Source organism: Nelumbo nucifera, chromosome 8 (genome assembly GCF_055504915.1).
Source record: "Nelumbo nucifera cultivar China Antique chromosome 8, China Antique-T2T, whole genome shotgun sequence".
Classification (NCBI taxonomy): domain Eukaryota; kingdom Viridiplantae; phylum Streptophyta; class Magnoliopsida; order Proteales; family Nelumbonaceae; genus Nelumbo; species Nelumbo nucifera.
The window spans coordinates 22,485,484-22,511,949 of record NC_142656.1 but is presented as its reverse complement, the minus strand read 5'-3'; the positions used below and the strand labels follow the sequence as shown (position 1 = coordinate 22,511,949).

At 38.4% G+C, this 26,466-nt stretch overlaps 2 protein-coding genes across 2 annotated transcripts in view; both read right to left on the bottom strand.

Annotated features, from left to right (window-relative positions):
• LOC104609106 (vacuolar protein sorting-associated protein 26A) overlaps positions 1–18,937 on the bottom strand; it is a 42,470-nt gene extending 23,533 nt beyond the window's left edge. The window contains exons 1-7 of the mRNA XM_010275328.3: positions 18,745–18,937; positions 14,896–14,944; positions 14,707–14,781; positions 5,091–5,165; positions 4,885–4,957; positions 2,634–2,678; positions 2,261–2,372 (exon numbers count right to left, since the gene is read on the bottom strand). Coding sequence (XP_010273630.1) covers positions 2,261–2,372; positions 2,634–2,678; positions 4,885–4,957; positions 5,091–5,165; positions 14,707–14,781; positions 14,896–14,898 — 383 coding nt within the window. The 5' untranslated portion in view covers positions 14,899–14,944; positions 18,745–18,937. The remainder of the gene's footprint in view (positions 1–2,260; positions 2,373–2,633; positions 2,679–4,884; positions 4,958–5,090; positions 5,166–14,706; positions 14,782–14,895; positions 14,945–18,744) is intronic.
• A 1,627-nt stretch (positions 18,938–20,564) lies between these two features.
• Positions 20,565–21,161, bottom strand: LOC104609199 (3'-5' exonuclease). The gene has a single exon (XM_010275453.1). The coding sequence runs from the start codon at positions 21,159–21,161 to the stop codon at positions 20,565–20,567; it is 597 nt and encodes a 198-aa protein (XP_010273755.1).
• Positions 21,162–26,466: the final 5,305 nt, after the last annotated feature.

The window sequence follows — 26,466 nt, the reverse complement described above, 5'->3', positions numbered from 1 at the left end:
GTGACATAACTCTATACTCAGCTTCTTCACTTGATCTAGCAACCACCCCTTGCTTCTTACTTAGGTACTTTCTTCAAGTACCTAAGTACCCATTTTGTAGCTACAAGATGGGAGGTTATAGAAGCATGCATATATTAACTAAGAACTCCAATAGAATAAGCAATATCTAGGCATGTCATGGAGAGGTATAACAATCTTCTAACGAGTTTACATTTGCAAGGGCCTCTCTCTCATTGTTTCCAAATTTGTGATTCTACTCTATTAGAGTATTTGCTGGTTTAGTTCCCAATTTCCCAGTATCTTGAAAATAGAGAACATATTTTCTTTGGGAGATGAAGATGCCCTTTATTGAGCGAGGAACTTCAATCCCAAGGAAATACCGAAGAGGGCCCAAATCCTTTACTTTTTTTATCAGCAAAGTAAATTTATTTTTATTAAATCAGAAGTAGGAATGATGAATACAACTTGATTGTCTATAGTGTCAATCCCTTTATAACCCAAATTACATGGATGCCCAAAACAATTGTTGCCTCATAACCCCTTGTTTTGCTAAGGAGTCAGCCAACTCATTTGCACTCCTTCTAATCCATTTGAATTTTACCTCTAATTCTCTTGCTAGCTTTTCCACTTCTCTTAACATGTGTTGTAGGGTCCAAGGGATACGCCTGTTAGATTTTTCCAATGAGATGACCACTTGTGAGTCTTCTTCCACCTCAGTCATTCTAAACCCAACTGTTTAGCTAGTCTGAGACCTTGCAAAAGAGCCAACAGTTCAGCCTTCAAAGAGTTTCCCAAACCAAATGGCCCTGAAAACAATGCCACAATTCTCCTCTCTGAGTTTCTGATGAACCTTCCTGTTCCAGCCATACTTGGGTTTCCAAGGGAACTTCCACCGAAGTTTAGTTTTACTTTATTACCTGTTGGGGGTATCCACTCCATACAAACTGTGTCTTTTACTCTCGAAGAAAGCACTACTTCAGCCCAGACCCTTGAAAAGTCTGTTACTGAGAAGGTTTTGAAGATGCCTAAGGTCTTCACCCAAAATGCTACGGCTACCTTTATTTTTATACTATCTACTCTTCTCCAAGATGATTCTACTACTCCTCTCTTCCCACACCACCCAACAAATTGCTGCCTTAGTGGCCCTCCAAATCACTTTCCCCCTTTTCTTTGGTTGCCTCAAGAAGTCAGGATTGAACAGACCTGCCACATCTTGATGGGGGGCCCACCTGCACCCAAAGAGAAAACTGAAGAACTCCCAGATTTTAAGCACAAAGGAACAAGAGGCTAGTAAATGGGATAGCAACTCACCACTATCCCTATATAGGAAGCACATGTGAGGAGAAAGGCACACAGAAGGCCTTCTATTCTGCAACATATCACAAGCACTTGCCTTTTCCAAGAAAAATTTTCCAATAGAAAGCTTGAATTTTAAGTGGGATAGGCTTACTCCAAATTTCTTTCATTGGGAAGTTCACCCCTTTGATAGTTAGATGCAGCAAGGGACTTAAAGAAGGAAGAACAAGTAATGAGGCCATCTAGAGATAATGTCCAAGTTCTTCTGGAATCCTCAAGGGAGGAGTCTAGCAAGATCTGCCTTAAGGTATCGAGCAAGTTTATCAAAGAAGAACACCCAAAACCCCTTAACCCTCTTCTAAACCCGAGGTTCCAATTTAATCCATTTGGAGAAAGCGTTCCTATTCTTGATATGAGTTCCCCTTTAAGCTGATAAATGCCAAAGAGATCAGGAATGCAAAGAAGTTCCAAGTAATTAGATTGAAGAAAAATGATCAAATCACTTAGACAATGCAAAGAAGTTCAAAGTAATTAGAACTGCCCTACAAATGATGAAGAGATAATTGGTGTCCTCTTCTTTGTTGGAGGTAGCATGGTTGCTCCTCATGCCATAGTTGTTCCTCTTTTATGTATCTTCTCTTTCATCCTTAATAAAATATTTTAGATCAGTTACCAATCAGAAGAAAAACAAAAGGAAATGCATTGTTTCCCAAAAATACATGATATAGTTGTTCATGTCTTTCACAAGAAATAATATAATCAAGTAAATATGACCACAAGGTTTGCAATAAGAATGAAACAACAGATAGGCATCTGGTTTAATGTCAGAGGCATTAAGAAGCCAAAATACAAGGAAAATTAGGTGAAGAGAAAAAGAATTTTCTTTGAATCCACAATATAAAGCCCCTGAGGAAATAAGATCCTAGAAGATAACTAGTTTTACACAATTCAAATGGATACCTACCTAAGCCTTACGTTGACACCATTATATGATTCGTATGGCATCTCAACAGTAGAAAATTCAAAAGGGTATGTTTTCTTTTCATATATTTCACCAGGCACATCAAGTTCACGTACTGCATGTAAGAATATCAAGTGTTAGAACCAAATCAATACCAGAAAGTTATTGACAGCCAGAATATGGACAAACAACTAATAAGAAAAGGATTCATACTGACAATGATGTCCAACATACGGATAAATGCCTCAATCCATGAGAAACTAACATTTATAACGAATGAAAAAACAAAAGGAGAAAAAAAGAGAAAAAAAAAATTGAACATATTATTGCTAGATTGTTTCATAGGATAAGAAATTCTATGCTAAAATGCACTCACCAAGGGAAGTAAAATCATAAAAGTTGCCTCTGTCAAAGTACAACTCTGCAAAGAGAAAATAATTAGTCAAAACATTTCTATGAACATACCAAACATGTTATCAACTATTGACTGGACCATATTTCAATAACTACCATGAATGGACATGTAGAAAGTGAGATATGTTACAATTCTTGTTACAGGGCTAGATAAAAGGACCTAGGCCAAATTTAAGTATTAATTGTCCAAATTTATTCACTGTGAATTATTCATTTGACACTACTGCCAACAGTAAAAGTATTGTTCTAAATATTGATGGGAAAAGCAAGATGATGTATGTAGTAAGACCCAAGGGTCAACACAAAAAGAGAATTTCATTATATACAAAAGACAACCAGGTGAAATTCTAAACTTAGCAATGAAAGAAGCATATTGTTACAGAGAAGCTATTACCACTCAAAAGAGGATTGGCATGTACTTGTGGGATTATGGGAAAACAAATATGATCCAGGTAAGTTGGAGAGAGAATAATGGTGGATGGATAACTTTGAATTTTGATGGATCAGTAAAAGAGAATGGAAAGAGCCCAGCAATAGGAGTTGTACACGAGGATGGAGGAGGTTTCTACAGAGCATTGGCGAAGATGGTTGGATTATGCTCGGTAAACATCAAAAAGTCTTGGGCAGTATACTTGGGGGGTCAGATGGGTACATCAGAGAGGGTTTACAAAGCTCCACATCCAGGGACATTCAGCAATTGTTATTGAAGCATTGAAACAGGAAAAAACAGAGGTAAAGATGTTTCGGTGGCTAATCAGAAACACAAGGAAATTACTAAACCTTTTCAGAGATTAGAATAAAAAAAATATTCAGAGAAGCAAATAGAGCAGCTGACCATATGGCCAACATAGGCCATGCCTACTGAAATGAGCAGCATTGGTGGCCAACTATATCAGAATCCTTAGATCAGATCTTTAAAGATGTGGAAGACAGATCGTGACTGTGTACTGTTCAAGTGCAATGAAATTTATTGTATTACAATATATATATATAGAAAGTTGGGTAAAACCCACTAGTAGCTTATTTACAATATCAGATAACTAAAACACCACTACAAGCCCTTTATAATAGAATTCCTTTACCCCAATACCATGAGACCATAAGACTAATTCAAGCCAAAGTCTCATCTTTTGCAGCCCACAAAATACTTAAAGGCTTGACCCATCTTGTAAATGTACCCCAGTATCAACACAGATATGCCTAAAGGGGCATTTGAGAGCATAAGAGATCCTTTTGTTAATATATTTCTAGATACACCAACAAATAGCAAAAGGCACTATATCCAAAGAGTGGATCCATAGAACCCAACAAAAACTGAGACAGGAGCTAAGGTGCCCGCTAGTCCAGGACAGCTCCAATATTTGAAGGGGTTCAATAACCCCAAAAGGGATAATAAAGAGATACAAAACCTGGAATGCAAATTGACAAGATAAGAAAAGTTGGTTTGTGCTCTCTTCACCCTTGAAGAAAAGTCTTTAATCTCTGTTGGAGTCTCTTACATGTGCAATTATTTGAAGAACTACCTTCCAACAAAACACCTTGAACTTTGGAGAGATGCTTTCCAGATGGTTTTAACTGGTAAAGGTTGGGCTAAAGGGTTGCCTGGTTGGTTTGGTAGAGGATTTTGAAGAAAGACAAACAGAAGGGCAAAGAAGACACATTTTAAATATTCCAACAGGTTTATCACTTCTATTGTTTCAGAGTCTCTCAAACCCCTTCTAAGACCTAAATCCCAAGAAATGCCCTTGTTAGCAATGTCTATACAAACTCAAAATTGGTTATTAGATGACAAAGCAAGAATTCTAGGGTATTTTAGTCTCAAGGGCAAACCATTCCATCAAGAACCTCCCCAAAATATCTTGCAGGTCACCAATATAAGGATCATATCTAGTTGCTGTCAAAACAAGAGTGGATGTCCATACTTGCTTCCCATGAGCAATTAAGCATGACACCTCCAGTGGTGTCACATTTCAGATGTTACCAATCACAATTCTTTTTGTCAATGATTCAACACTTTATTAGAAGAACAAAGGAAAAAAGGACATCCTAGTAACCAAGAGGTCCCAAATTAGAGTACAAACAGAAAAGACAACACAATACCACGTGAAAGACCTTTACATAATTATAAAAATAAAATAAAATAAATGTTGAAATATTTGCAATAGGTTGAGAAGATCCACAAGAATGAGAAACATGAAGCATATGAAACAAACCTATCTGGCCAAGGAGCTCAATTTTCACACCATTGTGCTCAACCTTTTTTCCTAGAGTTGGTTCTATAGAAACCTGTATGTGATACCACACGAAAACTAAACTTTCAGCATAACAAGTTCGAGAAAAGAAAATCAATAAAAGTTTGAATACTATACATGAGCTCAAAAACAATAGAAATCAACAAAACAAAAAGAAAACAGAATACCTCCCCAACAATGCTTTCTTGACTTTGGAACAAAGGAACCATTGCCACTTGACCATTTTCCTTCTTTAACGCAACCTTTTTTTTTTTTTTTTTTTTTTGGGGGGGGGGGGGGGAGGCAGAAAACAGACTTCAAAGTAAGAATCAATATAAATGTGATATCAAAATAATCAAGAAAAAAATTCCAACATGGAGGAGGGGGTGTAAGAAATGAGAATTACTTGTAAAATTGTAATGTAAAAATAGGGTGTGGTTCCATCATAACTCAGAAGTCTGACGTCTCTGATTAGGGTGTGACTCCATCTAATTTACCATATAACAAAAGAGGGATCACAATGGAGTCTGATTCACTTGAGTGAGCATACCGTGTGGTTTCTATTACTGTGAATGAAGCTGCAAAGTTTACGGAAAGATTGACAGTGTTGGAGGCTTGCTTGATTCGGACACATAGGAGATGAACCAGATATTGATGCCTTAATGGCATGAGCAGCAGTTGAGTGGGGGAAGGAGAAGATTTTGGGCATTTGGAAGAGATGCAAATCAGTCCTCAAATATTAGGTGTAAATTTGAAGATTAGAAGAAAAAGGAAGAAGAGAAGTAAGAGCAACAACACGAGAAGAAGATGGCGAAAAGAGAAGGAAGAAGAAGTATCGAATTATCTTCCCTTTCTCCTCTAATCCCTTTTTTTATTAAGAATTAAAGTTAGAGTAATGACAAGTATGCCCTTAAGTGGGCGGCCAGCTAGGCAGTAACATAAAGAGATTAAACAAAAAAGAAATAACAGGCCCATTAAGAGAGGCCCATTAGCTAACAATAAAAGAAAAGATATTACAAGAGAAGATACTAGGACCCATTCGGCCCAGTCTCTTTACACTCCCCCTCAAGCTGAGCATAGATGTCAATCATGCCCAGCTTGCTTATATAATGTATCAATTTCCCTCTTGGAACTCCCTTGGTCAAGATATCAGCCAATTGCTCGTCTGATGTGATGAATGGCAAACAAACTTCTCCTGAGGAAACTCTTTCCCTTATAAAATGTCTATCAACCTCAATGTGCTTAGTTCTATCATGTTGAACAGGATTATGTGCAATGTTGATAGCTGCTTGGTTGTCACAGTAGAGCATCATTGGCTTCTCGTAGTCAACCCCCAATTCTTCTAAAAGGGATCGTAGCCACAGTAATTCTGACACACCATGTGCCATTGCCCTGTATTCTACTTCAGCTGAGGATCTAGCAACTATAGATTGTTTCTTACTCCTCCATGACACAATGTTCCCAGCAACCAGAGCACAATAACCTGAGGTGGATCTCCTATCATCAATACATCCTGCCCAATCAGCATCAATGAAAGATTCCAGCTTCATGTGACCATGTTTAGCAAATAGAATACCTTTCCCTGGAGTACCTTTCAACTAACACAGAACCCTTTCTGCAGCAACTAAATGAGTATCTCTGGGAGAATGCATAAATTGACTAATAACACTTATTGCATAGGAAATATCTGGTCGAGCCATGTAAAGATATAACAACTTCCCAAACAGTCTCTGAAACACCCCCTTATCAGATAAAAGCTCACCATCTGTAGCAGAAAGCTTGTGGTTATGATCAATAGGGGTGGAGATTGGTTTAGCTCCAAGTTTACCAATCTCAGCAAGGAGGTCAAGGACATATTTACGCTGAGAAATGAAGATACCATCCTTAGATCTAGCAACTTCAATGCCCAAAAAATACCGAAGATCTCCCAAATCCTTGATCTCAAATTCAGAGTTGAGAAATCCTTTTACTTTACTGACCTCTTGAGTATCATTACCCGTGACCACAATATCATTAACATAAACTATCAAGAAGGTCACCAGAGAGCCATTTCTCTTCAAGAACAGGGTATGATCAGATTGAGTTTGTGTGTAGCCAAAGGAGACAAGAGCAGCCCTAAACCTCTCAAACCAATCCTGAGAAGACTGTTTGAGACCATAAATAGATTTCTGCAGTTTACACACCTTGCCTTGCATTTCCTTCCCATACACCCCTAGAGGCAGAGACATATAGACCTCTTCATGCAGGTCTCCATTCAAGAAGGCATTTTTAACATCAAACTGGTGTAGGGGCCAGTCAAAAGTAGCGGCTAGAGATAGTGAAACCCTGATTGAGGTCATCTTAGCGATAGGAGCAAATGTCTCAAGATAGTCAATGCCATACATTTGAGTGTAGCCCTTAGCAACCAGCCTAGCCTTAAACCTCTCAATCGAGCCATCAGAGTGATATTTAATAGTAAACACCCATTTACAACCCACTGGTTCCTTCCCTTCAGGCAAGTCAACAATATCCCAGGTATGGTTCTTATGCAAAGCATCCAGTTCAGCCATCATAGCATCCCTCCATTCAGGTTGAGATAAGGCTTCCGGTACGGACTTGGGTATCACATGGGAAGAAACAGATGCAAGAAAAGAGTAGTAGGAAGGAGAGAGAAGGTTGTAAGATGGGTGTTTGGAGATACAATGGGATGTACACTTCCGCTTTCGCTTGCGGAGAGCAATAGGAAGGTCAAGGTCTGGGAAAGCTGTAGATGGGTTAGAAGAAGGCTGACCTGTTACCTCAAAAATGATGGGAGGAGCAAGAGGCTCTTCTGTGGGAGTGGAAACAACCTGCCCATGTCTGAATCTCTGCCTTTAGTACCACCTTTGGAGAACAAGAGGAGGAGGAATTATAGGAGAATGAGGTGGAGGAGGAGGAGGAATAGGAATATTGGAGGTAGGTCCAGTGGAAGAAATAGACACCTCATGATAGGACTCAAGAGGAATGGGAAGAGGAATAGCTGGAGACATAGCAAAGGGCTCTTCAGATTTCTCCCCCTCAGGAGGAATGCTAAAGAAAGGAGTCAACTCAGCAAAGGTGACATCCCGAGATAAAAAACGGGTGCCACGAACTGGATCAAAGCAGCAATATCCCTTCCGTGCGGAAGCATATCCCAGAAAAACACATTTATGAGCCTTAGGTTCAAACTTGTGCCATTGATGACTGTGAATATGCACATAGCAAGTGCACCCAAAAACACGGAGAGGAAGAGAAAATATATCCACATCCGGGAAGAGAAGGCTAAAGGGGGTTTTAAAGTCAAGGACCCGGGAGGGCATACGGTTGATCAAAAAAGTAGCAGTAAGAACAACATCTCCCCAAAATTTTATAGGAACATGGGAAGCAAACAAGAGGGATCTGGCAACTTCAACCACATGTCTGTTCTTCCTTTCCGCCACCCCGTTTTGTTGTGGAGTGTAGGAACAAGAACTTTGATGAATAACCCCAAAAGTTTCAAGATAGATGGAGAGGCTTCTCTCAAAATACTCCTTAGCATTATCAGAACGGAATATTTTGATACGAGTGTTAAACTGGGTGAGGATGAGTTCATGAAATTTTTGCACAATAGTTGGTACTTCATCCCTGGATTTCATGAGATAAATCCAAGTGTAACGAGAATAGTCATCAATAAAAAGGATAAAGTACCTGTAACCCCCCATAGTTGGCAAATGATATGGCCCCCACACGTCAGAGTGAACAATATGAAAAGGAGAAAGAGATCTTTTATTGCTTACTGAATAGAAATGTCTACAATGCTTTGCCAGTTCACACGACTCACAATGAAGACTCGATAAAGACACTCCCTTAAACATATCTGGAAACAAAATGACTCAAAGTAGAAAACGACAAATGACCAAATTGAAAGTGACACAACAAAATTTTGTTAACAGATTGACAAAACTGACTCTAAGGCAACTCCATGAGGTGGCCCCAAAGCTCAATCCGGTGTGTCCAACAAGTATATTCCGTTCGCCTCATGGCCACTCCCAATCATCCTCTGAGATTGCAGGTCCTGAAAAACACAATGAGTGGGAAAAAAGGTTATGCTGCAATTCATGGATTTAGTTAAGCTGCTAACAGATAAAAGGTTTGTGTTAAGTTTAGGGACATGAAGGACAGAGGATAAATAAAGGGTGTCAGAGGTCTTTATATCTCCTTTACCAGAGATGGGAGCAAGAGACCCATCAGCAAGGGATATTTTCTCTTTGCCAGAGAGAAGATGGTATGAGCAGAAGAGGTTAGACAGGCTGGTCATATAGTCTGATGCATCGGAATCAATAATCCAAGGGATTTTATGATTACCTGAAACTGAAGCATGATTTGCAGAAGCACAAATACCTGAGTGAGCAAATGCTGATGAAGATGATGTGTTGTTCGAAGAGTGAAATGAAGAAACAGTAGCTTCCAAGTGATTTAGCAGCCTCCCATACTTTTCAAAATCCGCCTTCATTGCTGCCAACTGCTCAAAGGTTGATTTCTCTTCACTCTCCTTATTTCCTCCTTCAGGTACTGTAGCAACATTAGTTGTCTTAGGCTTTCCTACCAGACTGCCCTTCTTAGAGCTGTTGTTATTCTTAAACCTATCAGGAAGAAGCTCAGGATGAAGCTTCCAGCAAGTGTCCTTTGTATGCCTCGGTTTCTTGCAATATTCACATATCTGCTCCTTTTTCTTAGTAGGACCCTTTGGCTTTATTCCAGCATGTGCAAAGTGTTCTGTAGGTGGACCCTACAACTGAACCTGCCGCCTACGCTCCTCACTACTTATCATAGCATATGCCTGGGAAAGAGTAACCTCATCTCTGGCCAGGATATTTTGCCTAATGATGTCAAACTCAGGGTTGAGTCCAGTGAGAAATTCAAACACCCTATTTCTCTCCACCAACTTCCTATACATTTCAGCATCATTCTTACTCTCCCATACAACTGTCTCCATAACATCAATTTCTTGCCATAGGGATTTCAGTATAGAATAGTAGATTGCTACACTCTTCTCCCCCTGACTTAGGTTCTTCACATCACTTTTCAACTTATAGACTCTGGCTACATTCAACTTATGTGAATAGGTCTCAGTAACACTGTCCCATATCTCCTTAGCCGAAGACATCCAGAGATAATGCTGACTTATATGAGGTTGCATAGAATTGACCAACCATCCTATGACAGTATAGTTCTCTTGCATCCATTTTTCAAATTCAGGGTCTGCCTCTTTGGGTTTCACTTTACTACCTGTGAGATACCCGAGTTTTCCTCTACTACAGACATAAATTCTTATAGATTGTGCCCAAGCAAGATAATTTGTCCCATCTAGCTTGATTGTGGTTACACCAGTCAAAACGGAATCTACTGAGCCAAGGCCTGAAACCGGCACTTGCTTGAACTCACTTCCGTATGGCTCCATTAATCAAATGAAAATCAAAGAACCAGAAATTTTGTCTATATAAACTTACTTGAAGTCAAACCAGAACCCAAATGCTTGAAAACAAGGGTTTTACTCCGTCCAGCTGTTGGGGAGGAAGAGAGACAATGCAGCCGCTCCTACCAGACCTTCCCAATCTCTTCCAAACCTGAACCGCCCTCCTTTAGGAGTCGCAAGACACCTCCCAAGCACAGAGCGCCACACCCAAGCTTCACCTTTACATGTACCTTCGAAAATCTCTAATCGGCTAGGGTTTTGGGCAGCAACAGAACAGCATCGCTTCTTGGCAATATCCAACTAGATTTAAACTCTCCAAACCCTCTACCAACTAGACCAGAGATCCTCTGTACCATAGAGAATTTATCTCTTCATACACTCTCTTAATCTAAGGGTGTATGGGAAAAGAAGAAAGAAAAAAAAGGAGGAAATAGACCTGCTCTGATACCAAGATTCAAATCAGTCCTCAAATATTAGGTGTAAATTTGAAGATTAGAAGAAAAAGGAAGAAGAGAAGTAAGAGCAGCAACAAAAGAGAAGAAGATGGCGAAAAGAGAAGGAAGAAGAAGAAGTATCGAATTATCTTCCCTTTCTCCTCTAATCCCTTTTTTTATTAAGAATTAAAGTTAGAGTAATGACAAGTATGCCCTTAAGTGGGCGGCCAGCTAGGCAGTAACATAAAGAGATTAAACAAAAAAGAAATAACAGGCCCATTAAGAGAGGCCCATTAGCTAACAATAAAAGAAAAGATATTACAAGAGAAGATACTAGGACCCCTTCAGCCTAGTCTCTTTACAGGAAGCAGAAGCTGTTGTTTATGTTTCAGAATAAAGATGCAGCATATTGGGTGTTGAACTTTAAGGCGAGCAAAAAGTTCTTGTGGTTTACACTTAAGGAGGTGGTTCCAGCAGCAGGGGCGACCAACAGTGGTCGGAGGAGAAGAACAGTTTGGATTGGAGTTTTGGGAATTCCTCTTCATGTTTGGTGCTTGCATACATTTAGGGCAGTTGGAAACTGCTGTGGAAAGCTTCTGAAACTTGACAACAGGAATAGGATTTGGGAGAAGATTGATGTAGTGAGAATGTTGATTGAGGTTTACGATTTGAATAGTATCCCAACAGTAATCGAGTTTGAGTTTGCAGGGGAGATTTATGATTTGAGAGTTATAGTAGAAGGGGAAGATTTGATGTCTCTGCATTCACCTGATGAGAGAGAAAGTGGACTTGTGCAGATTTGGACAGAGGAGCAATGGAGGTCGAGTTGTAGGGGAACATTGTAGAGGGGAAGGAGAAGATGGAAGGTTGGTTTAGGGAAGAAGACAATGAGCTGGAGGGCAATCAGGTAATTTCGATGCCTGATGTTTCAAGGGGCTTGAGAAGTTGAAAGGTCAGGTGAAGGAGTCAAGGGACAAAAGAGTAATTGTTGAGGCAGATGGTGTTAAGGTGGCAAAGGTTTGTAGTCACCAAGTGGAGGGAGAATTGTTTTTTGGAAAAGGAAAGGGTGTTGACCCAGGTGTCTAAGCTAGTAAGGTTATCGAAAAGGGGGTTTGATTTCAATAAAGGAGAAGAGGGAACCACATTTGTTTTGAGAGAAGAAGGTGGAAAGGCAACAATTGTATCTAGGGTTGAAAATAAGTTAAGTGGGGACCACTTCCTTAAGAAAAGTGATCTAAAAAGAGGAAGCCGGTGGAGTTGTCTAAGAGTTAAAAAGCAAGCTGGGCATGATTGACATCTGTGCTCAGCTTGAGGGGGAGTGTAGAGAGACTAGGCCGAATGGGCCCTAGTATCTGTTTTTATGTTTAAGTAGTATGTTTTTTATTTTGTATGTTAATGGGCCTGTTAACCTCTTTTATAAGTTCTTTCAAGTTCTTGCTTAGCTGGCTGCTGTATTCCTCTTTCTCTCTTCTTATTCTATTCTGCTGAATTCCTCTTTCTCTCTCATTCTTTTCTACTTTAATCAAGTTCTTTATATCAGATTTACTTCTCTCTACATTTGTCTTATTGGGAAAAAGGAAAAATAAATTGATTGATTGTTTATTCAACAACATTTGAAGTAGGGTTTTCTATCCATGATCGTAAGAATTTGAAGTAGGGTTTTCAATGCCAGCTGCAAACCTGATACAACCCTCCATCTGGGATTGAGGTTCACAATTAAGGCAAGCTCAAAAATGGTAGAAGAACAAATTGGCACCGTTCATTCCTGTTATGTAATGTTTCACTACCAGAGTAAAAGCGAAAGGAAGGCACTAACAAGATAACCTCCTTAGAGTCTTAGACAGCCAATCTTCATTCCTGTTATGTAATGTTTCACCACCAGAACAAAAGCGAAGGGAAGGCATCAACAAGACAAACTCCTTGGAGTCTTTTTTGATGAATCAACCTCCTTAGAGTCTTAGACAACCTAATATAAGCCCCCCCCCCCTCCCTTGCTTTAAAAACAGTAAACAGCATATAAACCATACTTTACACCACTTGAATTTCATGCTCGTCTATCTTATGAGTGCAAACAGAAATGCTTCTAATGCTCGATCCTTCACAATTAGGGCCATCTATCTTGGTCCTACCCACCAAAATTTAGAACCTTTAGTTGGCAATTGTTCGTAAGTGATCAAACATAGGTGATATGCTCTAGTTCCACAGAAAGACTTTTTCGTTCTCCTGCTACTAAGGCTTAGGAAAACTTTTGAACCTTAGTTTAATTCTAGATGGTTACCACCATCTAATGTATATTCTGGCATCAATTTCCTTCAAGAACTGAAAGGGGAAAGGTAATGTGGAGGTGCAAGAAGAGAAGCAATTCCATGGAGTATTTGAGAGAGGGAATGCTAGAATATTTTATAAGGAAAAAGCATAAACAGAAGTCACGACTTGGTTAGTTGCAATAAGGGTAGAACCGTAGAACATTGAGTATGGGAATTTAGAGGAATGCCTATTGACAATCATCAAGGGTTTGTGACCCTATAACAGATTCAGTAGCCTTTCATTAAGGAAACATTGCCCTCCCAGAGTTGGGGGTACTTTCATAGTCTCAACAGTAGAATTGCTAACTACATTCTCAAATCCATCCGGGAAAAGATAGACTTGCAATAAAGATTCCAACATTATTGCAAGGCCTTGAATTAGGCTATTCTCTTGATCTACAGAGACCACAAGTGGCAGAGAACTTTATGGCAGTGATAAGGTGGGCGAGGAACCAATCAGACAAGTCATGGACTCTTAAGACACTACACACAGAAAGGGGTCCAGAAGTAGATGGGTTTCGGTTTGGAGGCTAGAAACCAGAATGAACAGCTCACTAAGATAGGTTTGGAGGTTAGCTAACACCCCTAGCAGATGGTCCAACTAGAGAAAGGGCAGAGGAGGAAGTTGGGATCCACAAGTCAAGGAATGGTCAGGACTCCAGAAAGGGCAAAAAGCATTGTGATAAAGAGTGGTTCTTTGGATTCTCTAAAGATGATGGGATCGAAGCTGTTACATCAAGGTTAATGCTTTGAGCTTGTTGGCTCCTAAAGCCAATTCCCAGTTTTTAGGTTGGATTGGGCAGTGCCACAGTGGATATTTTGTGTTCACTTCTTTTGGGCCTGCCTAGGGCTCTTTTGCACTTTTCTGGGGTTGGGATGTTGCTTTTCTGGGACAGTGCTACATGTGCATTGGGCCATGTAGGTGAAACTGTTTTCTACATGGTATTTCCTTCTTAATAAATTTAAGTTATGATCAGGAAAAAATGGGCATGATATGGTATCTGTACTACCTTTATTTTCTAAAGGGGATAGTCAGCCATCGGCCATAGGTCTTCTTTCTATTCCAAGAGAAGAAGGGTTTTAGTCTTAACGTATTATCACCAATTAACTCTTTCGATCTTATAACTGAAAATAAATAAATAAACAAACTGGGCGCACATCTGGTCGCTATGACACAAAAACTACTGGTTTTATTAAGTGGAAGGGGACTACCAGGTGGTTATTTCCTGGAGAAATTTTCACAGCCAAACTAGTTGGGTTTACAAACACAAAGATCAGGGAAATTGAAAGCTTAACAAGGGAATTAAGTGTTACTTTTAAATGGGTGAAAAGAACTGCAAATGCCATGGAAGATGCATTAGCTGAACAGGAGGCAAATAGGCAGCAATTATTTTGGGCTAAATTGCAAGGCTGGGCTTGGGGACTGCAGTCTAGCTGTTTTTGGATAATCCTATGAAAGTGGGAAACTTACCCACAGAATTGTAACCTCGAGTTTAATAAAATTTACCTTTGCTGATAAAAAAAAAAAGCTACTGGTTTTATTTCTGATATGGAAAACAAATTTAACTGGGGGGGGGGAAGAACACTATACAAAATGCAATTGATTAAGTACCTGTTTCCGAGTTCTTCCATCAGCAAATGTAACTGAAATGTTACATGGTGGTTTGAAAGCTCCAATAAGATAATTCTAGAAAAATAAATGCTCAAGTATTAGATGATTCAATTTCAGGGTCTCATAAAGATGTTGGTAACAACACCAAACTGCAAGTCTATGATTTCTCTGGTTATTATGAAATCTCACCATGATTTTACAAACAAATCCTAGCCCAAGGCTTCATCAGATAAATCACCTACAAACATAAACACAGCCAAAAGTCAATATCAAGTTCAAATTGCTCTTGAAAAATAACTGATCCATACAACTGAACAACTTCTAAACCAGGATCAAGTAATGCAACCAGAAGATTCGAATAGTCCTCTTAGTCATTCACTGCCCAATACAATACAAACTCCATAGCCATGATTGACAATGCAACATGATAACTAAAGAAATTCAGACTTGACCTCATCTATGAACATCTAGATCACACTTACAAACAGAAAAAGACCCAGGGCATTTTCCTTACAGGCCACTGTAGATAAACTTCAAAACCTTTGGTACAGACTACCCTACCCTATGCATGGTATTGTGTTGTGATAGAATACCTCCTTTTCCTCTTAAATATTTATTATTAAAGTACTTACATATTGTGGTGAAATAAAATAGTCGTGCCAGAGAATGAAATTTAACTGCAACTAGCAATGGCAAGAAAAGACCTAGAATATATACAGAGACTCACTCAGTGGTATTAAGCTGGAAGAGCACAAGAATCTCAAGCATATCAATGAACATGCAAACGGGGAGTTGTTGAGAGGCAGCAGAAGCACTAAAAGTTACATCTTTTTATAGTAATGTCAAAATTTTATAAAAGAAAAGAAATACATAGGAGATGAATAAGATAAACGGAAGAAGGAAAAAAAGGAAAGGAAAAGACCTCTAAAAGGAACAAAGAGTGGAAGAAAATGACCATACCCCAGCTCTAATGCCTTATACATTAAGCATTATACAAAATCAACCCCCTAAACATACTGAAAACTGAAGCCAAAAATGATATTTACAGCCTCCCATGAAAGGAAACCTCCTACTATGATGCTAACCAGAAGCAAATCAAATGCTCCAACCAGAGAAAAGAACCAGACCTCAAAACACCCCAAAGAACAAAATGCATCCAAGTGTCCAACCTCCATCCTGTTAAGTCACTAGAGACTCTTCACTTCTTAACCCCTCTCGTTATTGTGCTTGCCAACTTACTTCACTCAAATTTCCTCACCCCGGGATGTCAGTCTCTCTGCAACCTCTCCCCCTGATAAGGATAGGTTCCACCACATCCCAATAGAGAAATTTACTCCCTTCTGAAGCAACCTCCTCAGGATTCAGCATTGGCATGATCTCACCAAACTGCTCTGTCTTCTTTCCATCTTATTTAGTAGCTTGCTCCCTCTAGCTCCCTAAAATTAAATGCACATACACTTCACATACAAAGAACAACATCCCCAAGGATTTTGTTACCTTAACTCCATGTTGCAGAATCCAGAATCTGCTTCACTAGTAATTTCTTATTTATCTGAGAAATTTCATCCAGAAGAGGCCCTTTATCCTCAACTCTCTCCAACACCCTTTTCCACCTTATCCAATAATGTGGAAGTTCTATAAGATTTTCCTATAGTTCCTTCACTAATGAGAACCAAATAATGAGACGGAAATCCTCTCATCCTCCAAATCACCAACATCCTAAATATCTCTATATCAAACTTTCCATGACAAACAGCACTATGGACATGAGGTGTCGCCTCTGCTTCACCCATAGCTTCCCTCTTCCAAAAATGAGATTGATGGAATGCAAAATTAAACCTGCCCCTCCCACCAAAACCAAATCCTCCCCCCACACCCTTGTGAAGGAGAATCGACCACCAAACCCTATCCAGAAGAATCCTTAGCTAAAGTAAGAACGAAATTAGCATATTTGAGATTCAGATCCACTTCTTTATGCAACTTGTCACTCCCATCCTCAACACCGCTCAGTTACCATAAGAATAACATAATACTAACATTCAAGTAGCGTATAAATACACACAACAACAGAGGATGAAGTTCTGGACTTCTCAGCAACCTCCTGCAAGGCAAAGGAAAATTAACCCATTCTGTTATTAAGAAAAGGTAAAGTATATTTGTATTTATGAGGTATAAATGGGAGAGACTCTCAATACAGTGAGTGATTGTACATTCTTGAACAACCTCGCAAAAAAATCCAAACAGTGTGAGTGCATCTTTTCAAATATTTTGCAATTTCTTCCCATCCAAATGGTCCAAAGGATGCCAGCTGGAAACAAATGCCACACAAGTCTGCCTCTTCTGTTCAGCCTAACAATATACAAACTGTTAAGGAAGTCATGGGTAGATTTTGGGAAGACCCAACTCAAGTGGAGGCTAGCAAGAAGATGAGCCAAAAGTATGCCTGCTTACATGCCAATGCATAAAGAGATGATCTGCAGTTTCCAATTCATAACTGCAAAGAGAACAGTTGGTGGATGGAAGGTTTATACTTCTTTTGATAAGTTTATCTTTGGTTACACATTTTCCAAGAGAGGCTGTCCAGACCAGGAAGGTCACATTACATGGAACTTTACGCACCCAGACAGATATGTGGGGGGAGTTAATAGGAGCAGATTTGTTATGACTGTACATAGATTTGACTGAGAGACGTCAAGATTTATTCCACCTCCAAACTCTGCCGTCCTCACTGTTACTGTTCAGCTGGTAATTTTGGAGATTACTGAGCAATTCCTCTAACTTCCCAACCTCACAATCTTGAAGATTTCTTCTATGTTTATGGGACCATACACCATTTGATCCAGAACCAGAGAACATTTGTGCCACTGATCTTCCTTGTTTTCTGCAATTTTAACTCAACCCATTCTCTTTCTTCATGATATACTCTAAAGTCGGGAAGAACAATAACTCAATTGAGAATTACAAGCAAATGTTTCCTTGGTTTCTGTCTGTCCAAGTCCCCAAACAAAGTGCAACAGGATAATGTTTTCATGGGGAGTTTGTCCTAGTAAAGGTGCAAAGAGTCAAATAGGCTTCTATAAGATTTTGTGGAAAGTACAAACTACAAAGTGGAGAATGCTTAGAAAACAAAACTGTTGTATGAATGATACCGAGTTGGAAGATAAATGGTGCATGATTGCAATTGACTTGGTTGTAAACGTACAGAACAATATCTTGATAAATCAATGCCCTAAAGTGGAAAATGGGGAGATACTGCCACATTGTCAGATGGTTAGGCATCCATTGTAAAGAAGTTAAGGTGAGCGTTCATCTCATTACTACAGTGTTTTGTGATATTCTCATATTGTCAATAGGAGGTAGGGTATCTGAGTACGCAAAGGATGAGCTAAAGGCAACATGTTCCCAAGCGTTAATTCACCAATCATGGAACTACCTATGTATTCAACCACCTTTGGGCACTCTATTTCAAGGAAGTAAAAATTCAGTGAGTTCCTGTCTTCTTATTCAAAAGACTCCGCGATATTTCTCAGATATTCCTATCGACCAGGCAAATTTCACATTCAATTGGATCAATCGTTTGGAAGGAGAAAACAGTAAATTTTGTAATCTATGAATGCAAAAGAACATCACTAATTTCATGTTTGCAACTAAAATCAATAACTATTGAAAATATATAGCTAAAACAGATAATTGAGAAAGACCATTTCTTCATTTCCTTCAACTCTTTTGAGCTTAGGTACCCATCTCCATTCACCGCGAGCAAACCACATTATAACGGTAAATATATCAATGATTTAACTAAAAAACTCAGTTACACATATTTTGTTGACATGTGATCAACGAAATTGAGAGATCAGTACCCAGGTAGAGCCCAGTCAACAAACTGCTTGTCATCTCAAATTACGAAGAAGCCTTAATCACTAGATCGGCTTATCAGAACAACTACAGAATCCCGACGCAACTCAGAGAGAAAGCGATAGACTCAACAGCAGAGAGAAACGGCTGGCAGGTAATAAAAGAGGGAGCAGCAGAACTTACCGGAGAAGAGGAGTTACCGGCGCCGGCGCCGGCGCGATGGTACTACTTCAATTGCGGTGGAGCAGAACAGAAGTTCAGGAACCAAGGAAAATTCGCCAATGCACCAAATTTTCAATTGAAGTCCTCGCCCCAGTTGTGAAACCGTCGAAGAACATGATTTTTTTTTTTTCTCGAAGATCTAAACATGAAATCTTCCCTTCTGCAAATTGCATCATTAGGACATGAAACGAGTCGGATCTGGACAGGTCCGGAAAAGGTCTGTATCGAGACTCGAGTATTGACTATCGAATGGTAAAAGGGGTTCGAGTGCGGGTTCAAACTCGACCCGGATTCTCGCAACGTGATAGTACCCGGTCCATTTACACATTCAGGTTGGGCCGTGGAGACACGCAATCACGTGGAAACGTCTGAAAGCCCATCATCAACTGCCACTTGTGACGTTTGTCACTTGGTCAATGGATCCAAAAAGTACTATTGTCAGTAGGATCAATCCAACTGTGGGCCATGATTTTCTAGATTTCCAGCTCTAACACGATGGCCATAGCATGATAGCAAATTATGAAAGCCCCAGACCACAGCTACCAGTCCTATGCCTCGGGCGCAGCCCAACGACCCAACTTATTCCTATTCACATCTGCCCCACAGAATGCATCCAAAAAACGTCCCACAACACATTCTCAACCGTGTATTGGAAAATCTCCCAATGCAAAGTACGAATAATGCTCTTAATGCACGCTGAAATGTACATGTAGGGCGTTTTTTATGAGAAAGGCGTTTTGTGAGAGACCGGATCTACTTTTCACACCTGACGCTTCACAGGCGATTCATATACACATCCTACTATGCATTAGGAACATCTCCTATACTTATTAATTATTATTCACGAAAGATATTCTCAATGCATGGTGAATGAGCATGTGAGGCGCCCATTTGCGAGGAAACAGATCCAGTCTCATTTTGCCGGGGCTGATGTGAACTCTTATATTTATAAAAGATTAAAAATTCACAAAAATATTAAAAGGTCAATGTCCAAAGTTTACTAAGGATATGCATTTTAGCCATTGATTTGTAAGCTCTGGACGTTGATTTACATCAATAGATGCCTCCAACCAAATAAGATTCCACTGCAACCAAACGCAGACCGTAACTAGGACGAGATGGGCCGGAATTTTGGCTAATCCGGGAACAGGAATAAATGTCAAACCCCAAGCCTAACAGCGAATTGTGATCGAATTCCATTCAATGTCAAGGCCCACGGCGGAAGACCAAAGCCCATTTAGATGAAAACGAACAAAGTGTGTCAGTGATCTGAAGACTGAAGGAAACAATTCGATAGTTTGAGCAGACAAGGGAAAGTTTGGATAATAGGGGTGTAAACAGACCGAATTCAATTCAAACAGTTGAATATTTAATTTATTTTAAATTCGACCGATTAATTATTTTATGGAATTAATATTTATATAATATAATCTTTTAATTTATGTAAATATATAAATCTATTAATTATTTATGATATTTAAATATTATATATATATGAATTTTATAATGGTCAAAATTTTAATATTAATCGAATCAAATCAAATAATATTCAAATTCGATTCAATTAAGCTGCCCCTTAAAACACCAATCTCATAAAGCAGCAGACCAAGTTCACACTGAATATTTCTGGAAAAAAAAAAAAGAAAACAGTCCAAACAATCACAACCTCAATCAAAAGATAGACCTAAACCTAAAAACTCCCAAAACCACCAACCCAAAATCAAATCAAACAAAAACAAAAAAAAAAAGAAAAAGAAACTGACTCCCAAGAGCTCCAATGCTCATCCCGACAATCTCTTCCCAATCAAAAATGAAGCATAGGCATCAATAGTGGCATACTTAATCTGTTCAGCACTGAGATAGGTAGCATCCCAGTTAGATCGAGTAACACTCGTTGGCTTCTCCACATTAAGCCCAACAACCTCCCGAGCCAACTCAGCCAACCCAGCCCGAGTAAGATGAGGCTTGTTGAGAACCCTTGCAGCCAATGGGCCCAATTCATGGACGGCAGTGTACTCAAAAATAATTCCATAATCCCTCCAAAGCTTGGACACATCTTCTGTGATTCCAACACCAACAAAGTTGACTCCAGGAGAGCAGGCTAGCAAGCGCATGAGTGGGAGAGGAATGCAACCCAGGTGACGAAGTTGTATGATGAGGCAGCGAGTGTCAGAACAGAGTTGCAGGATTGAAACCTTGCTGTTGGGAGAGCTTGAGTTCCATTCAATGTCGAGGCCAACAACCGGCCTGGTGTTAGTGTACATGTCGGCAAAAGAAGAATTCATTGTTAACTCAATGAAGCTCCCGAGTGAAGATGCAGTGTTTAAGACTGTGGTCTCAACGCCAACACCTTGGATGTTCACTACGGATGAATACATGCTTGAAGTTGAAGAAGGATCAAAGTATCAAACAAATGGTGGATTGGTGGGGTTTCTTTTTTTTTTCTGGTTTGATTTTTAAACCATAAGAAATGAAACTGGGTGATTGAGTTGTATATATAGGCATTAGTATTAATATTAATTTTCTCGTTAAACTATGCTTGGGTAGTTGGGTTGGTGGGACTCTTTGAGAATTGAGAACTATAAACCACTACTTATAATTCCAAGATAGTCCCTCTCTCTCTCTTGGTCTCGACTAATAGTTCCATTTTCCAATTTTCAAACCTCAAAATTTTCAAATTCAAACAAGTTTTTTTAGCATTGGAAAGTGGAACTAAACGAGAAGATTTCATTGAAATAAATTTGTTACCGATGACTCATTGCTGTGCATCTTGGCTTTGAAAAAAGTAATTGATAAATAGCATTGGGATAAATAAAGGCCACTTTGTTGAGAGGCATAAATGAAGGCCAATTGGGAAAAAACATTGTAGACAATGAGGTTTATTTCAATTTTGACAAATACCGCCTGATTAGTGGGATCAACCATACGTAGGCGTAATGGTTGGAATCTTAACCGCATCAATTGATGCACTATTACTTGTTTATCAGAGTAAGAACATTTTAGCACCTTAGAACTATTTGGGATTTGCTCTTCACAGAATGCACCTCACAGCACATCTCACCATGTATTAGGAACATCTTTCCACGAAAAAGAACATAGAATGGAAATATTCCTGTTCCTGAAGTGCGGTTGGGATGTACTGTGAGATTGGTGTGAGGATAACTCTATGACAAGCAGATCCAGAATCCCCTAGAACAATTCTCTCCACAAGTGAATCCCATGGTTTACGGGCTTATTGCCCATTTGGGAGGACTTTCAGACAGCAATTTCTAGCATTGCAAGGTAGGTTTCACATAGAAAGCCATGAAGCTATGTTTGCTGAAAAATTCTAAAAGCCAAAAACGCATACACACACAAAAACATGTGCATTGAGCTGAGAAATAAACTTTCCATTAAAACTAGTTTTAGTTGCTTCTTCAATAATGACAGTTCATCAATCAACACTCGTTATGGGGCACTATGTGGGGAGAAGGGGTGTCCATGAAAAACCAAAAAATCGAATTGAACCAAAAAAACCGAACTGGAAAATGCGGTTAATCGAACCAACCGATTTATATTATATGTATATTTTATATATGTCACATATTTTTATATATTATATATAAATATATACATATATTATATTTATAAATATATTATATATCATTCATTATTTATAATATAATAATATACATATATTTATATAATATATATCATAAATATAAGAAAATAAAAAAACTGAAGAATCAAACCAGCCAAAAACCGAAACCAACAGACTGGCTAACTGGTGGTACCGATTTAATTTCAATTTGGAGAAATGAAAAAACCAATAATACCGGTTCAATTTACAAAAATTGCCCATAATTTGATTAACTGAAGTGTAAGACACCCCTAGTGGGACCATTCAAACTCTTTAAATGGACACTTAGTAGTCCTGTCTCAAAATGAATTACCATTCAAGTACCTATACCTCTACCTCGAAGGACTATGGCCCATTTTGACGATGGGTTCTCATAGAAACGCCAAAGCAGTAAAACAATTACAGCCATATTGATTGTAGAGAGATCCTGATGCAAAGTCCTCTGATCCCATACCCCTAGTTATGTAGTTTTTACATAACTAGGGGTGGCCACGAATTGAGTTTTTCAGGAGCTACTTGAGCTCGGCTCGATTTTGACCGAGCTCGAGCCCAGATTACAGACTCGATTAATAAACAAGCCGAATTCGAGCCTAATAGAGCTCAGCTCGTGAACCGGCTCGAATATATATATATATATATATAATAAAAATATTATAATTCTTACTTTTTAAATATCAAATAAAAAATATTTTGTATATATAATTTTTAATTTTTATCAAATATATTTCTCAAATCAAGCTCGAGTTCAAGATTTTAACCCGAATTTGAGCCTTTACTCCTATGCAAATCAAACTCAAGCCTCATACTATTTGGTTCAACTCGGCTCAGCTCAACCCCTATCCATAACATAGGTACTCAACCACTACAGCTAAATAAAGCTGAAGTTTTCCCAAAGGTACAGCTAAATAAATCCATAACATAGGTACCTCACCTCCAACGAAGAAGCCCTTCCAAATGGGTTCTTCTTCAAAGCCGCTCGGTGAAAACAACTCAATTAAAGCTGAAGTTTTCCCAAAGGGCTCTCTGTAAATCTTAAGCTTTAAAGAAAGTAACACCAAACTTTAACATAATAGACTTTCATCACCAACAAAATTCCACCCAAAGTCCCTCTTTAGTCACTCAACTCCTTACAATTCTTTATCCAATATTTTAGGTATGAATGTGAAACATTATTAATCCTTTGTATACCGAGCTGTCCCTAAACATTCACTCAGGTTGGCTCGGTGCTGATCATGAATATACATAACACAGTAACAACAAAATAGCAATAGTAAGCAAAAGCTACATACAGTTGATCAAGGTTCTAAATATCGATATGTTCGTATCGGATAGTATCGATATTTTTTTTTACTTTTTTTATTTTTTTTTTTCAAATCCAATTCGGGAGAGCCGGTTTAAGATTTCTCTACCCTCTATAAGGGCATATTGAAATGCTCCCGATATGATATATATCAGTCAATACAGATCGATATGTGTTAATTTTTTGAACTTTGCAGCTGACCTTTTACACCCAGCACGCAATGATGATTAATCAAAGTGTCTTGAGTGAAATGGCTGTTATGACTTTTGTTTACTTTTGCTTAATTCTTAGACATAGGGAATGAGATTCAATCTTTTACCATAAATTTATAAATTACATTTGTAATTAGGCCCAGCATGAGCCCAGGCCCTCCATCGGGCACAAAAATTTTCAAGACAAGTATATAGACAATATATTATATATTATGCTATTTATAAATAGTAGTTAGGACTAATGTGATGCATAGGCTTTTTTGTAAGGAATTGAGCTAGAAGGAGTCCTATGTCATTCTCTATTGGGTTAAATCAGATTAAATCCATCATAATCATTATTTTTGTGGTATGTACTGTTTGATAAAGTTGTATTAAATTTCATTAAATATTTATATTTATTTAGGTTGATAATACCAATGTTTTAAAAATCAATTCAAAATTGGAATCATTTTGATCACCGATTTTTGGGTGGGTGGTTCGACTATCTAGTCCAAATTAACAATTCATTGCAAATTAAAAATAATAATTAAAACAAAAATGGCCAAAAACCATTGTTCGGGTAAAACAGATTGATGGTTCGATCACCCGAGTCAGTGAATCGTTGACCAAGTCAATGTTTTTTTGGAAAATGAAAGATTCAGGGGTGAAATGGAATCGGTTGTTTAGAGAATTTTCGGGCCAAATGGTCATTTGAGTCAACAATGGTTCAAAAACATAGATTATACAATATTATGTGTTATATGAAATCTACTTTATACAATACATAATATATAATTTTTCTTTTTTAAAGGAAATATAAAATATTATATATAATATATATTATAGGTATCATATTATAATATTTATACATAAAATATAAAAGATAATATAAACTAATATATCATACACATTATCTATTGAGCGGTTAGTGTCAACCTGTCAAGCTCGGGGTGGGCTAGACAGGTCATGGTTTATAAACTGTCATTAACCTGAAGGATCGAACTGTTGAGCCTAAAAAATTATCTAGACAATCAGTTATGTTTCACTCTTGAACCATTCTTTTGCAAAAATCCGTTGATTTGGTCAGCAACCACTAACCTAGGCAATCAAACCGTCAACCCAAACAATAATTTTCAACTATTTTTACTTTTATTTTTTAAATTGCAATGAATCGTTGATTCAGACCAGATGGTCGAACCACTAACCCAAAAACCAATTGTCAAAACGGTTTTGGTTTGGATTGGTTTTAAGAACATTAGGACAAATACCACCCCACCCTATCCTATCCTTGGTCACTAAATTTGGGTTTCCCTAAACTCAATCAACGATTAAAACAATTGCCCTGATTGGTGCTGGGCAATTTGGAGATCCAATAGAGGTAGGTTAGATTTCCATCTTAACTTGAGTTTTCAAATGCCTTATAAAAAAATACAATTGAACATATGAAAGTCTGATTGGTATCAAGCTGAACCCCTATAGGGTTGGTTTAAGTTCGGAAACTATATATATGCCCATTATGTTGGCTTTGTATTGAAGCATTAGATGGTTGGGTTAGGATGAAGGCAAAACCATACTAAACCCAACTTCTTGTGGTAAAAGCATACCTAATAGTTGGTTGGGGATGAATAGGGTGTCAATGGATCGGTTTTGGGTTGTACTCCGTCCAAATCAAATCTATTTGGATGGATTGGATGGACCAATAAGACATATTGAATTTGGACAGATTGGATGGACCAATATGACATATTGGATTGGACCTGGTCCATCCATAATAAATTTATATTGGATTGAGTTAATATCTGGTCCATTGATAAAAGACAAGAACATAGGTATCAATGGATCAGGTTTGAATTGAAACCAATCCAAATTAATAGGAATTTGAACAGATTGAACAGTCTCTAGACCAGTCCAAAATATTCATTGGACTGGATTGAACAGGTCCATTTGTAATAGACTCATATTGGACTGAATCGGATTAAATCAAATCCAGTCCAATTGACACCCCTAGGAATGAGGGTGTTCATCTAAATATCCTTGCACAGCAAATGAATTATGTATAATTAACGGCTATAATTAAACCCACCTCAGATTTTTTAGCTTTAATGTAAAGTAGAATAAATTTTGACCGTTGGTTGATGTCAAATTGACGGACAGGATGCGCTTTATAGGAGACTAATAATAAATTATGGGGCTGTAATTTCAGAATTTTGCGGTGTACGCAGTAAACTTCTCTATAATTGAAAATAATATACAATGACTAAGTATTTCCGTACATGTCCTAGTGTCAAATTAGCGGTGCCTTGCATGTTCGTTGGCAGTACTCTATGTTACGGCAACGACTGCAGTGTAGTACCCTCTTCTTGGGTTGCTGATATTCAATCATTTTTGTCCTCGGACGAATTTTAAAGTTAGTTGTTTTGCCTCAGTGTGCCTCTAAAATCCATCCATTAAATGTCTTCGAGATGTTTGATGGCATATGATCATACCTCTTTCCCGGAAACATTGCATTGGACCAATTCATCGGTTGACTATTGTTCATCCAATTTGCAACTTATGGGCTTAACATCCCTAGC